At 53.6% G+C, this 14205-nt stretch overlaps 1 protein-coding gene across 3 annotated transcripts in view; it reads right to left on the bottom strand.

Moving 5' to 3' along the window:
* The window catches only part of LOC140392919 (tyrosine-protein phosphatase non-receptor type 6-like), a 157726-nt gene that overhangs the window by 83839 nt on the left and 59682 nt on the right, over nt 1–14205 (bottom strand). For all 3 annotated transcript variants that reach the window (XM_072478695.1, XM_072478696.1, XM_072478697.1), the window contains exon 3: nt 171–365. In XM_072478695.1, the coding sequence (XP_072334796.1) occupies nt 171–365 (195 nt within the window). The remainder of the gene's footprint in view (nt 1–170; nt 366–14205) is intronic.

Raw genomic sequence — 14205 nt, forward strand, 5'->3', positions numbered from 1 at the left:
GTGAGGGGTGTGGGATATGTCAGAGTGTTACAGTGAGGGATGTGTGATATATCAGAATGTTACAGTGAGGGGTGTGGGGTATATCAGAGTGTTACAGTGAGGGGTGTGGGATATATCAGAGTGTGACAGGGAGGTGTTCGGAATATATCTGAGTTTGACCCCCACCCTACCTCTCATTTGTGGGGTCCGAGCAGTTGAGTGGATATTTGAGTTCGATGATAATACCGTCCTTATCCTGAAGGATATTCTCTTGCTCTGTGTAGTACTGGACCAGCTCGGAGAGAGTGGCAAATTTCTCTCCTCCGTATAGATCATAATAATCCCCCGTATTCTGGATTCGAATGTGCGTCACCTGCTCACCGACACTAGAAAGAGAGTGTTTGGAATGGAAGCCAGAGTTACTGTCTGACACTGGGCTGTCGTCAGAGTTGAAGGGGCTTAACCAGAGTGGCAGGCCTCTCTCCGTGTGTGTGTGTGTGTGTGTGTCTCTCTCTCTATCCCTGTCTCTACCATTTTCTCTCCTCCCCCCTCTCCCACTCTCTCCCACTCTCTCCCACTCCCCTCTCTCCCCCATCTCCCTCTCTCACCCTCTATCCTGCACTCCACTACTCTCCCCTCTCTCCCACTGTTCCTCTCTCCCCCTCTCTCCTTCTCTCTCCCTCTATTCCTCTCTCACCCCATCCCTCTCTCTCCTCTCCCCCCTCTCCCCCTTTCCCTCCCTCCTCCTTCTCCCTCTCTCCACTCCCCTCTCAAACTCTCCCCCTCTCTGCCCCTCTCTCCGTTCTCCCCCGTCTCCCCTCTCTCCCGCTGTTCCTCTCTCACCCTCTCCCCCTCTCTCCATCCCTCTCCCACTCTCTCCCCCCTCTCTGTCGCTCCCTCTCTCTCTCCCTCTTCCTCTCTGTCCCTCTCTCCTCCGTTAACCTCTCTCGCGCTTTGTCTGGCTGAAGAAGGTTACAGAGATAGGGAGGGATGTAGGGGCTGGAGGAGGTTACAGAGATAGGGAGGACAGTAGGGACTGGAGGAGGTTACAGATATTGGGAGGGGTGTAGGGGCTGGAGGTGGTTACAGAGATAGGGACGATTGTAGAGCGTGCAGGAGATAACTGATATAGGGAGAGGTGTAGGGACTGAAAGAGGATGCGCAGACAGGAAAGGGTGCAGGGAGTGGAGGAGGCTACAGGAATGGAGAGATGGGGAGGGTTGACGGGGCTGCTGGAGGCTACACAGATAAGAAGGGTTTCAGGGCTGGAGGAGGTTTCAGACATAGGGAGGGGTGTTGGGGCTTAAGAAGGTTCCTGAGATAGGGAGGGTTGTAGGGACTGGAGGGGGTTACAGAGAAAAGGAGGGTTGTAGGGACTGGAGGAGGTTACAGAGATAGGGAGGGATGTAGGGGCTGGAGGAGGTTATAGAGATAGGGAGGTTTGTAGGGGCTGGAGGAGGTTACAGAGATAGGGAGGGTTGTAGGGACTGGAGGAGGTTACCGAGATAGGGAGGGTTGTTGGGACTGGAAGAGGTTACAGAGATAGGGAGGGATGTAGGGGCTGGAGGAGGTTATAGAGATAGGGAGGGGTGTAGGGGCTGGAGGAGGTTACAGAAATAGGGAGGGGTGTAGGGATCTGGAGGAGGTTACAGAGATAGGGTTGTTGGTGCTGGAGGAGGTACAGAGATAGGGTGGGTTGTCAGGGCTGGAGGAGGTTAAAGAGATTGGGAGTGTTGGAGGGGCTGGATGAGGTTGCAGAGATATGGAGGGTTGTAGGGGCTGGAGGAGGTTACAGACATAGGGAGGGTTTTAGGGCTCAAAGAGATTACAGAAATAGGAAGGCGTGGGCAGCACGGTAGCATAGTGGTTAGCACAATTGCTTCACAGCTCCAAGGTCCCTGGTTCGATTCCCGGCTTGGGTCACTGTCTGTGCGGAGTCTGCACGTTCTCCCTGTGTCTGCATGGGTTTACTCTGGGTGCTCTGGTTTCCTCCCACAGTCCAAAGATGTGCAGGTTAGGTGGATTGGCCATGCTAAATTGCCCTTCGTGTCCAAAATTGCCCTTAGTGTTGGGTGGGGTTCCTGGGTTATGGGGATAAGGTGGAGGTGTGGGTTTGGGTAGGGTGCTCTTTCCAAGAGCCAGTGCAGACTCGATGGGCCGAATGGCCTCCTTCTGCTCTGTAAATTCTATGATAGGGAGGGGTGTAGGAGCTGGAGGAGGTTACGGAGATCGGGAGGGTTGTTGGGGCTGGAGGAGGATACAGAGATCGGGAGGGTTGTAGGGACTTGGGTGAGGTTACAGAGATAGGAAGGGTTGTACTGGCTGGAGGAGGTTACAGAGATTGGAAAGGTTGTCGGGGCTGGAGGAGGTTACAGATATAGGGAGGGGTCGTAGGGGCTGGAGGAGGTTACAGAGATAGGGAGGAGTGTAGGGTCTGGAGGAGATTACAGAGATAGGGAGGACAGTAGGGACTGGAGGAGGTTACAGATATAGGGAGGGGTCGTAGGGGCTGGAGGAGGTTACAGAGATAGGGAGGATTGTAGAGCGTACAGGAGATTACTGATATAGGGAGAGGTGTAGGGACTGAAAGAAGTTGCGCAGACAGGAAAGGGTGCAGGGAGTGGAGGAGGCTACAGGAATGGGGAGGGTTGTCGGGGCTGCTGGAGGCTACACAGATAAGAAGGGTTTCAGGGCTGGAGGAGGTTTCAGACATAGGGAGGGGTGTTGGGGCTTAATAAGGTTCCCGAGATAGGGAGGGTTGGAGGGACTGGAGGGGGTTACAGAGAAAAGGAGGGTTGTAGGGACTGGAGGAGGTTACAGAGATAGGGAGGGGTGTAGGGGGCTGGATTAGGTTACAGAGATAGGGAGCAGTGTAGGGGGCTGGATTAGGTGACAGAGATAGGGAGGGGTGTAGGGGCTGGAGGAGGTTACAGACATAGGGAGGGTGGTAGAACCCTCAAGAGTATTGAAAGTGAACGAGATCTAGGAGTACAGGTCCACAGGTCATTGAAAGGGGCAACACAGGTGAGGAAGGTAGTCAAGAAGGCATACGGCATGCTTGCCTTCATTGGCCGGGGCATTGAGTATAAGAATTGGCAAGTCATGTTGCAGCTGTATAGAACCTTAGTTAGGCCACACTTGGAGTATAGTGTTCAATTCTGGTCGCCACACTACCAGAAGGATGTGGAGGCTTTAGAGAGGGTGCAGAAGAGATTTACCAGAATGTTGCCTGGTATGGAGGGCATTACCTATGAGGAGCGGTTGAATAAACTCGGTTTGTTCTCACTGGAACGAAGGAGGTTGAGGGGAGACCTGATAGAGGTATACAAAATTATGAGGGGCATAGACAGAGTGGATAGTCAGAGGCTTTTCCCCAGGGTAGAGGGGTCAATTACTAGGGGGCACAGGTTTAAGGTGAGAGGGGCAAGGTTTAGAGTAGATGTACGAGGCAAGTTTTTTACGCAGAGGGTAGTGGGTGCCTGGAACTCGCTACCGGAGGAGGTAGTGGAAGCAGGGACGATAGGGACATTTAATGGGCATCTTGACAAATATATGAATAGGATGGGAATAGAAGGATACGGACCCAGGAAGTGTAGAAGAATGTAGTTTAGTCGGGCAGCATGGTCGGCACGGGCTTGGAGGGCCGAAGGGCCTGTTCCTGTGCTGTACATTTCTTTGTTCTTTGTTGTTTAGGGCTCAAAGGGATCACAGAGATAGAACAAAGAACAAAGAAAAGTACAGCACAGGAACAGGCCCTTCAGCCCTCCAAGCCTGCGCCGACCATGCTGCCCGTCTAAACTAAAGTCTTCCACACTTCCAGGGTCCGTATCCCTCTATTCCCATCCTATTCATGTATTTTTCAAGATGACCCTGAAACGTCACTATCGTCCCTGCTTCCACCACCTCCTCCGGCAGCGAGTTCCAGGCACCCACTACCCTCTGTGTAAAAAAACTTGCCTCGTACATCTCCTCTAAACCTTGCCCCTCGCACATTAAGCCTATGCCCCCTAGTAATTGACCCCTCTAACCTGGGAAAAAGTATCTGACTATCCACCCTGTCTATGCCCCTCATAATTTTGTAGACTTCTATCAGGTCGCCCCTCAACCTCTGTCGTTCCAGTGAGAACAAACCGAGTTTCTTCAACCTCTCCCCATAGATCAGGAGGAGTGTAGGAGCTGGACAGGTTACAAAGAGAGGGAGTGCTGTAGGGGCTGTGGGAGGTTGCAAAGATATGGAGGCGTGTAGGAGTTGGGAGATGTTACAGAGTTAGGGAGGGTTGTAGGGAGCTGGAAGAGGTTACAGAGATAGGGAGGACAGTAGGGACTGGAGGAGGTTACAGATATAGGGAGGGGTGTAGGGGCTGGAGGAGGTTACAGAGATAGGGAGGATTGTAGAGCGTGCAGGAGATTACTGATATAGGGAGAGGTGTAGGAACTGAAAGAGGATGCGCAGACAGGAAAGGGTGCAGGGAGTGGAGGAGGCTACAGGAATGGAGAGATGGGGAGGGTTGTAGGGGCTGCTGGAGGCTACACAGATAAGGAGGGTTTCAGGGCTGGAGGAGGTTTCAGACATAGGGAGGGGTGTTGGGGCTTAAGAAGGTTCCCGAGATAGGGAGGGTTGTAGGGACTGGAGGGAGTTACAGAGAAAAGGAGGGTTGTAGGGACTGGAGGAGGTTACAAAGATAGGGAGGGATGTAGGGGCTGGAGGAGGTTATATAAAGAGATAGGGAGGTGTGTAGGGGCTGGAGGAAGTTACAGAGGTAGGGAGGGTTCTGGGGACTGGAGGACGTTACCGAGATAGGGAGGGTTGTTGGGACTGGAAGAAGTTTCAGAGAGAGGGAGGGTTGTTGGGGCTGGAGGAGATTACACAGATCGGGAGGGTTGTAGGGACTGGAGGAGGTTACAGAGATAGGGAGGGTTGTAGGGACTGGAGGAGGTTACAGAGATAGGGAGGGGTGTAGGGACTGGAGGAGGTTACAGAGATAGGAAGGGTTGTACGGGCTGGAGGAGGTTACAGTGATTGGGTGGTTTGTAGGGACTGGAGGAGGTTACATAGATAGGGAGGGGTGTAGGAGCTGGAGGAGATTATAGAGATAGGGAGGGTTGTAGGGACTGGAGGAGGTTACAGAGATAGGGAGGGTTGTAGGGACTGGAGGAGGTTACAGAGATAGGAAGAGTTGTACGGGCTGGAGGAGGTTACAGTGATTGGATAGTTTGTAGGGACTGAAGGGGGTTACAAAGATAGGGAGGGGTGTAGGAGCTGGAGGAGATTATAGAGATCGGGAAGGTTGTCGAGGCTAGAGCAGGTTACAGAATTGTGAAGGGGTGTTGGGGCTTAATGACATGGGGAGAGTTGTAGCGGCTGTAAGATGTTACAGAGATAGGGAAGGCTGTCAGGGCTGGAGGCGATGACTGAGATGGGGATTGCATGTGCTGGAGGACCTCACAGAGATAGGGAGGAGGTTGGGGTCTGGAGGAGGTTACAGAGATAGGGAGGGGGATGGGGTCTGGAGGAGGTTACAGAGATAGGGAGGGGGTGGTGTCTGGAGAAGGTTACAGAGATAGGGAGGGGGTGAGGTCTGGAGGAGGTTACAGAGATAGGGAGGGGTGTGGGGACTAGAGGAGGTTACAGAGATAATACTAATAATCGCTTATTGTCACAAGTAGGCTTCAATGAAGTTACTGTGAAAAGCCCCGAGTCGCCATATTCCGGCGCCTGTTCAGGGAGGTTGGTACGGGAATTGAACCCGCGCTGCTGGTCTTGCTCTGCATTACAAGACAGCTGTTTGGCCCACTGTGCTAAACCAGCCCCTTGATAAGGAGGGTTGTAGGGATTGAGATGTTTTCAGAGATAGGGAGGGTTGTAGGGGCTGCAGGAGGTTACAGACATAGGGAGGGTGTTAGGGCTCAAAGGGATTACAGAGATAGAACAAAGAAAAGTACAGCACAGGAACAGGCCCTTCAGCCCTCCAAGCCTACGCCGACCATGCTGCCCGTCTAAACTAAAGTCTTCCACACTTCCAGGGTCCGTATCCCTCTATTCACATCCTATTCATGTATTTTTCAAGATGACCCTGAAACGTCACTATCGTCCCTGCTTCCACCATCTCCTCCGGCAGCGAGTTCCAGGCACCCACTACCCTCTGTGTAAAAAAACTTGCCTCGTACATCTCCTCTAAACCTTGCCCCTCGCACATTAAGCCTATGCCCCCTAGTAATTGACCCCTCTAACCTGGGAAAAAGTATCTGACTATCCACCCTGTCTATGCCCCTCATAATTTTGTAGACTTCTATCAGGTCGCCCCTCAACCTCTGTTGTTCCAGTGAGAACAAATCGAGTTTCTTCAACCTCTCCCCATAGATCAGGAGGAGTGTAGGAGCTGGAGAGGTTACAGAGATAGGGAGGGTTGTAGGGGCTGAAGGAGGTTGTATAGATATGGAGGGGTGTAGGAGCTGTCGGAGGTTACAGAGTTAGGGAGGGTTGTAGGGAGCTGGAAGAGGTTACAGAGATAGGGAGGAGTGTACGGTCTGGAGGAGATTACAGAGATAGGGAGGGGTGTAGGAGCTGGAGGAGGTTACAGAGATAGGGAGGGCTGTAGGAGGTTAGAGATAGGGAGGGTTGTAGGGGCTGGAGGTTGTTGCAGAGATATGGAGAGGTGTAGGAGCTGGAGGAGTGTGCAGAGATAGGGAGGGGTGTAGGGACTGGAGGAGGTTACAGAGATAGGGATTGTTACTGGAGGAGGTTACAGAGATAGGGAGGGTTGTAGGATGTTTTCAGAGCCGGCATCCCCACATCATGGCTTTTCAGAGAAAGGGAGGGTTGTAGGGACTGGAGGAGGTTACAGAGATCGGGAGGGTTGTCGGGGCTAGAGCAGGTTGCAAAAATGTGAAGGGGTGTTGTGGCTTAATGACATGGGGAGAGTTGTTTGCGATGTTACAGAGATAGGCAAGGCTGTCAGGGCTGGAGGCGTTGACTGAGATGGGGGTTGCATGTGCTGGAGGACCTCACAGAGATAGGGAGGGGTGTAGGGTTTGCAAGAGACTACAGTGATAAGAAGGATTGCAGGAGCTGGAGGAGGTATCAGAGATATGGAGGGATGTAGGAGCTGGAGGTGGTTACAGTGATATGGAGGGGTGTAGGAGCTGGAGGTGGTTACAGAGATAGAGAGGGTTGATGGGGCTGGAGGAGGTCTGAGATAGGATGTTGTCAGGTTTGAAGGAGGTTATAGAGATAGGGAAGGTTATCGAGGGTGGAGGAGGTATGAGATAGGGTGAGCTGTTGGGATTGGAGGAGGTTACAGAGATATGGAGGGTTTGAGAAGGCTAATGCAGATTACAGGGATAGGGAGATTTCATTGATTGGGAGGATTGTCGTGGCTGGAGGATGTTACAGGGATAGGGAGGGTTCTAGGGCTGGAGAAGGTTCTTGAGTTAGGGAGGGTTGTAGGGGCTGGAGGAGGGTGCAGAGATAGGGAGGGTTGTGGGGCCTGGAGTAGGTTGCAGGGATAGAGACGGTTATGGTGGCTGGTGAAGCTTACATGGATAGGAAAGCTTTGGGGGGGCTGGAGAAGATTACAGAGATAGGGATGGTTGTAGGGGCTGGAGGAAGTTACAGAGATAGGGAGGGTTGACACTGCTGGAGGTGGTTACAGGGATAGGGAGGGTTGTAGGGGCTGGAGGAGGTTACAGAGATAGGGAGGGTTGTAGGGGCTGGTAGAGGTTGCAGAGGTAGGGAGGGTTGTAGGGGCTGGAGGAGATTGCAGAGATAGGGAGGGTTGTATGGGCTGGAGGAGGTTACAATGATTGGGTGTTTGTAGGGGCTGGAGGAGGTTACAGAGAGATAGAGGGTTGTAGGCACTGGAGCAGGTTACAGAGAGAGGGAGGGTTGTTGGTGCTGGAGGAGGTTACAGAGATAGGGAGGGGTGTAAGAGCTGGAGGAGATTACAGAGATAGGGAGGGTTGACACTGCTGGAGGTGGTTATAGGGATAGGGAGGGTTGTAGGTCCTGGAGGAGTTTACAGAGATAGGGAGAGGTGTAGGGGCTGGATTAGGTTACAGGGATAGGGAGTGGAGTAGGGGGTTGAATTAGTTTACAGAGAGAGGGAGCGGTGTAGGGGGCTGGATTAGGTTACAGAGATAGGGAGGGGTGTAGGGGGCTGGATTAGGTTACAGAGATAGGGAGGGGTGTAGGGGGCTGGGTTAGGATACTGAGATAGGGAGGGGTGTAGGGGCTGGATTAGGTTACAGAGAGAGTGAGCAGTGTAGGGGGCAGGATTAGGTTGCAGAGATAGTGAGCGGTTTAGGGGGCTGGATTAGGTTACAGAGATAGGGAGGGGAGTGGGGGCTGGATTAGGTTACAGAGATAGGGAGGGGTGTAGGGGGCTGGATTAGGTTACAGAGATAGGGAGGGGTGTAGGGGGCTGGATTAGGTTACAGAGATAGGGAGGGGTGTAGGGGGCTGAATTAGGTTGCAGAGAGAATGAGCAGTGTAGGGGGTGGATTAGGTTACAGAGATAGTGAGCGGTTTAGGGGGCTGAATTAGGTTACAGAGATAGTGAGCAGTGTAGGGGGCTGGATTAGGTTTCAGAGATAGGGAGCGGTGTAGGGGGCTGGATTAGGTTACAGAGATAGGGAGGGGAGTAGGGGGCTGGATTAGGTTACAGAGATAGGAAGGGGTGTAGGGGGCTGGATTAGGTTACAGAGATAGGGAGGGCTGTAGGGGGCTGGATTAGGTTTCAGAGATAGGGAGGGCTGTAGGGGGCTGGATTAGGTTTCAGAGATAGTGAACAGTGTAGGGGGCTGCATTAGGTTTCAGAGACAGGGAGGGGTGTAGGGGGCTGAAGTAGGTTACAGAGATAGTGAGCAGTGTAGGGTGCTGGGTTAAGTTTCAGAGATAAGGAGCGGTGTAGGAGGCTGGACTAGGTTACAGAGATAGGGAGGGCTGTAGGGGGTTGGATTAGGTTACAGAGATAGGGAGGGGAGTAGGGGGCTGGATTAGGTTACGGAGAGAGGGAGCTGTGTAGGGGGCTGGACTTGGTTACAGAGATAGGGAGTGCTGTAGGGGGTTGGATTAGGTTACAGAGATAGGGAGGGGAGTAGGGGGCTGGATTAGGTTATGGAGAGAGGGAGCGGTGTACGGGGTGGATTAGGTTACGGAGAGAGGGAGCGGTGTAGGGGGCTGGATTAGGTTACAGAGATAGGGAGGGGAGTAGGACGCTGAATTAGGTTACAGGGAGAGTGAGCAGTGTAGGGGGTGGATTACGTTACAGAGATAGTGAGCGGTTTAGGGGGCTGGAGGAGGTTACAGAGATAGGGAGGGGTGTAGTGGTTGGGGAGGTTACAGAGACAGGGAGGGGTGTAGGGGGCTGGATTAGGTTACAGAGATAGGGAGCGGTGTAGGGGGCTGGATTAGGTTACAGAGATAGGGAGGGGTGTAGGGGCTGGATTAGGTTACAGGGATAGGGAGTGGAATAGGGGCTGGAGGAGGTTACAGAGATAGGGAGGGGTGTAGGGGGCTGGGTTAGGATACTGAGATAGGGAGGGGTGTAGGGGCTGGATTAGGTTACAGAGAGAGTGAGCAGTGTAGGGGGCAGGATTAGGTTGCAGAGATAGTGAGAGGTTTAGGGGGCTGGATTAGGTTACAGAGATAGGGAGGGGAGTAGGGGGCTGGATTAGGTTACGGAGATAGGGAGGGGTGTAGGGCGCTGAATTAGGTTACAGAGAGAGTGTGCAGTGTATGGGGCTGGATTAGGTTACAGAGATAGTGAGCTGTTAAGGGGGCTGGATTAGGTTACAGAGATAGGGAGGGGTGTAGGGGGCTGGATTAGGTTTCAGAGATAGGGAGGGGTGTAGGGGGCTGGATTAGGTCACAGAGATAGGGAGCGGTGTAGGGGGCTGGGTTAGGATACGGAGATAGGGAGGGGTGTAGGGGGCTGGATTAGGTTACAGAGATAGTGAGCGGTTTAGGGGGCTGGAGGAGGTTACAGAGATAGGAGAGGTGTAGGGGGTTGGATTAGGTTACAGAGATAGGGAGGGGTGTAGGGGGCTGAATTAGGTTGCAGAGAGAATGAACAGTGTAGGGGGCTGGATTAGGTTACAGAGATAGTGAGCAGTGTCGGGGGCTGGATTAGGTTACAGAGATAGGGAGGGCTGTAGGGGGCTGGATTAGGTTTCAGAGATAGGGAGGGCTGTAGGGGGCTGGATTAGGTTTCAGAGATAGGGAGGGGTGTAGGGGGCTGGATTAGGTTACAAGATAGGGAGGGGTGTAGGAGGCTGGATTAGGTTACAGAGATAGGGAGGGGTGTAGGGGGCTGGATTAGGTTACAAGATAGGGAGGGGTGTAGGAGGCTGGATTAGGTTACAGAGATAGGGAGGGCTGTAGGGGGCTGGATTAGGTTTCAGAGATAGAGAGGGGTGTAGGGGCTGGATTAGGTTACAGAGATAGGGAGGGGTGTAGGGGGCTGGATTAGGTTTCAGAGATAGTGAACAGTGTAGGGGGCTGGATTAGGTTTCAGAGACAGGGAGAGGTGTAGGGGGCTGAATTAGGTTACTGAGATAGTGAGCAGTGTAGGGGGCTGGATTAGGTTTCAGAGATAGGGAGCGGTGTAGGAGGCTGGACTAGGTTACAGAGATAGGGAGTGCTGTAGGGGGTTGGATTAGGTTACAGAGATAGGGAGGGGAGTAGGGGGCTGGATTAGGTTACGGAGAGAGGGAGCGGTGTACGGGGTGGATTAGGTTACGGAGAGAGGGAGTGGTGTAGGGGGCTGGATTAGGTTACAGAGATAGGGAGGGGAGGTGGGAGCTGAATTAGGTTACAGGGAGAGTGAGCAGTGTAGGGGTGGATTAGGTTACAGAGATAGGGAGGGGAGGTGGGAGCTGAATTAGGTTACAGGGAGAGTGAGCAGTGTAGGGGTGGATTAGGTTACAGAGATAGTGAGCGGTTTAGGGGGCTGGAGGAGGTTACAGAGATAGGACGGGTGTCGGGGGTTGGATTAGGTTACAGAGATAGGGAGGGGAGTAGGGGGCTGGATTAGGTTACAGAGATAGGGAGCGGTGTAGGGGGCTGGATTAGGTTACAGAGATAGGGAGGGGTGTAGGGAGCTGGATTCGGCTACAGAGATAGGGAGCGGTTAAGGGCGCTGGATTAGGTTACAGAGATAGGGAGGGGTGTAGGGGGCTGGATTGGTTGACAGTGATAGGATGCGGTGGAGGGTGTGGGGGAGGTTACAGAGATAGGGAGGGGTGTAGGGGTTGGGGGAGGTTACAGACACAGGGAGGGGTGTAGGGGGCTGGATTAGGTTACAAAAATAGGGAGGGATGTAGGGAGCTGGATTAGGCTACAGAGATAGGGAGGGGTGTAGGGGGCTGGAGGAGGTTACAGAGATAGGGAGAGGTGTAGGGGCTGGATTAGGTTACAGGGATAGGGAGGGGAGTAGGGGGCTGGATTAGGTTACGGAGAGAGGGAGCAGTGAAGGGGGCTGGATTGGTTACAGAGATAGTGAGCGGTTTAGGGGGCTGGATTAGGTTCCAGAGATAGGGAGGGGAGTAGGGGGCTGGATTAGGTTACGGAGAGAGGGAGCGGTGTTGGGGGCTGGATTAGGTTACAGAGATAGGGAGGGGAGTAGGGCGCTGAATTAGGTTACAGAGATAGGCAGGGGAGTAGGGGGCTGAATTAGGTTACAGAGATAGGGAGGGGAGTAGGGGGCTGGATTAGGTTACGGAGAGAGGGAGCGGTGTAGGGGGCTGGATTAGGTTACAGTGATAGGGAGGGGCGTAGGCGGCTGGATTAGGTTACAGAGATAGGGAGGGGTGTAGGGGGCTGGGTTAGGATACTCAGATAGGTAGGGGTGTAGGGGCTGGATTAAGTCAGAGAGAGAGTGAGCAGTGAAGGGGGCTGGATTAGGTTACAGAGATAGTGAGCGGTTTAGGGGGCTGGATTAGGTTACAGAGATAGGGAGGGGAGTAGGGGGCTGGATTAGGTTACGGAGAGAGGGAGCGGTGTTGGGGGCTGGGTTAGGTTACAGAGATAGGGAGGGGAGTAGGGCGCTGAATTAGGTTACAGAGATAGGGAGGGGAGTAGGGGGCTGGATTAGGTTACGGAGAGAGGGAGCGGTGTAGGGGGCTGGATTAGGTCACAGAGATAGGGAGGGGCGTAGGCGGCTGGATTAGGTTACAGAGATAGGGAGGGGTGTAGGGCGCTGGATTAGGTTACAGAGATAGGGAGGGGTGTAGGGGGCTGGAGGAGGTTACAGAGATAGGGAGCGGTGTAGGGGCTGGATTAGGTTACAGAGATAGGGAGGGGTGTAGGGGGCTGGATTATGTTACAGAGATAGGGAGGGGTGTAGGGGGCTGGATTAGGTTACAGAGATAGGGAGGGGAGTAGGGCGCTGAATTAGGTTACAGGGAGAGTGGGCAGTGTAGGGGGTGGATCAGGTTACAGAGATAGTGAGCGGTTTAGGGGGCTGGAGGAGGTTACAGAGATAGGGAGGGGTGTAGGGGGCTGGATTAGGTTACAGAGATCGGGTGCGGTGTGGGGGAGGTTACAGAGATAGGGAGGGGTGTAGTGGTTGGGGGAGGTTACAGAGACAGGGAGGGGTGTAGGGGGCTGGATTAGGTTACAGAGATAGGGAGCGGTGTAGGGGGCTGGATTAGGTTACAGAGATAGGGAGGGGAGTAGGGCGCTGAATTAGGTTACAGAGATAGGGAGGGGAGTAGGGGGCTGGATTAGGTTACGGAGAGAGGGAGCGGTGTAGGGGGCTGGATTAGGTTACAGAGATAGGGAGCGGTGTAGGGGCTGGAGGAGGTTACAGAGATAGGGAGGGGTGTAGGGGGCTGGATTACGTTACAGAGATAGGGAGTGGTGTAGGGGCTGGAGGAGGTTACAGAGATCGGGAGCGGTGTAGGGGGCTGGAGGAGGTTACAGAGATAGGGTGGGGTGTAGGGGCTGTAGGAGGCTACAGAGATAGGGAGGGGTGTAGGGGGCTGGATTAGGTTACAGAGATAGGGAGCGGTGCAGGGGGCTGGATTAGGTTACAGAGAGAGGGAGAGGTGCAGGGGGCTGGAGGAGGTTGCAGAGATAGGAAGGGGTTTAGGGGGCTGGATTAAGTTACAGAGATAGGGAGGGCTGTAGGGGGCTGGATTAGGGTACAGAGATAGGGAGGGGAGTAGGGGGCTGGATTAGGTTACGGAGAGAGGGAGCGGTGTAGGGGGCTGGACTACGTTACAGAGATAGGGAGGGCTGTAGGGGGTTGGATAAGGTTATAGAGAGAATGTGCAGTGTATGGGGCTGGATTAGGTTACAGAGATAGTGAGCGGTTTAGGGGGCTGGATTAGGTTAAAAAGATGGGGAGGGGTGTAGGGGGCTGGATTAGGTTTAAGAGACAGTGAACAGTGTAGGGGGTTGGATTAGGTTACAGAGATAGGGAGGGGTGTAGGGGGCTGGATTAGGTTACAAAAATAGGGAGGGGTGTAGGGAGCTGGATTAGGTTACAGAGATCGGGAGTGGAGTACGGGCTGGAGCAGGTTACAGAGATAGGGAGAGGTGTAGGGGCTGGATTAGGTTACAGGGATAGGGAGGGGTGTAGGGGGCTGGAGGAGGTTACAGAGATAGGGAGGGGTGTAGGTGGCTGGGTTAGGATACTGAGATAGGGAGGGGTGTAGTGGCTGGATTAGGTTACAGAGATAGTGAGCGGTGTAGGGGGCTGGATTAGGTTACGGAGAGAGGGAGCGGTGTTGGGGGCTGGATTAGATTCCAGAGATAGGGAGGGGAGTAGGGCGCTGAATTAGGTTACAGAGAGAGTGAGCAGTGTTGGGGTCTGGATTAGGTTACAGAGATAGTGAGCGGTTTAGGGGGCAGGATTAGGTTACAGAGATAGGGAGGGGAGTAGGGGGCTGGATTAGGTTACGGAGAGAGGGAGCGGTGTAGGGGGCTGGATTAGGTTACAGAGATAGGGAGGGGTGTAGGAGGCTGGAGGAGGTTACAGTGAGAATGTGCAGTGTATGGGGCTGGATTAGGTTACAGAGATAGGAAGGGGTGTAGGGGCTGGATTAGGTTACAGAGATAGGGAGGGGTGTAGGGTGTGGGGAGGTTACAGATTTAGGGAGAGATGTAGGGGCTGGATTAGGTTACAGAGATAGGGAGCGGTGTAGGGGGCTGGATTAGGTTACAGAGATAGGGAGCGGTGTAGGGGCTGGAGGAGGTTACAGAGATAGGGAGGGGTGTAGGAG

The sequence above is a fragment of the Scyliorhinus torazame genome, chromosome 16 (genome assembly GCF_047496885.1).
Source record: "Scyliorhinus torazame isolate Kashiwa2021f chromosome 16, sScyTor2.1, whole genome shotgun sequence".
Taxonomy (NCBI): Eukaryota; Metazoa; Chordata; class Chondrichthyes; order Carcharhiniformes; family Scyliorhinidae; genus Scyliorhinus; species Scyliorhinus torazame.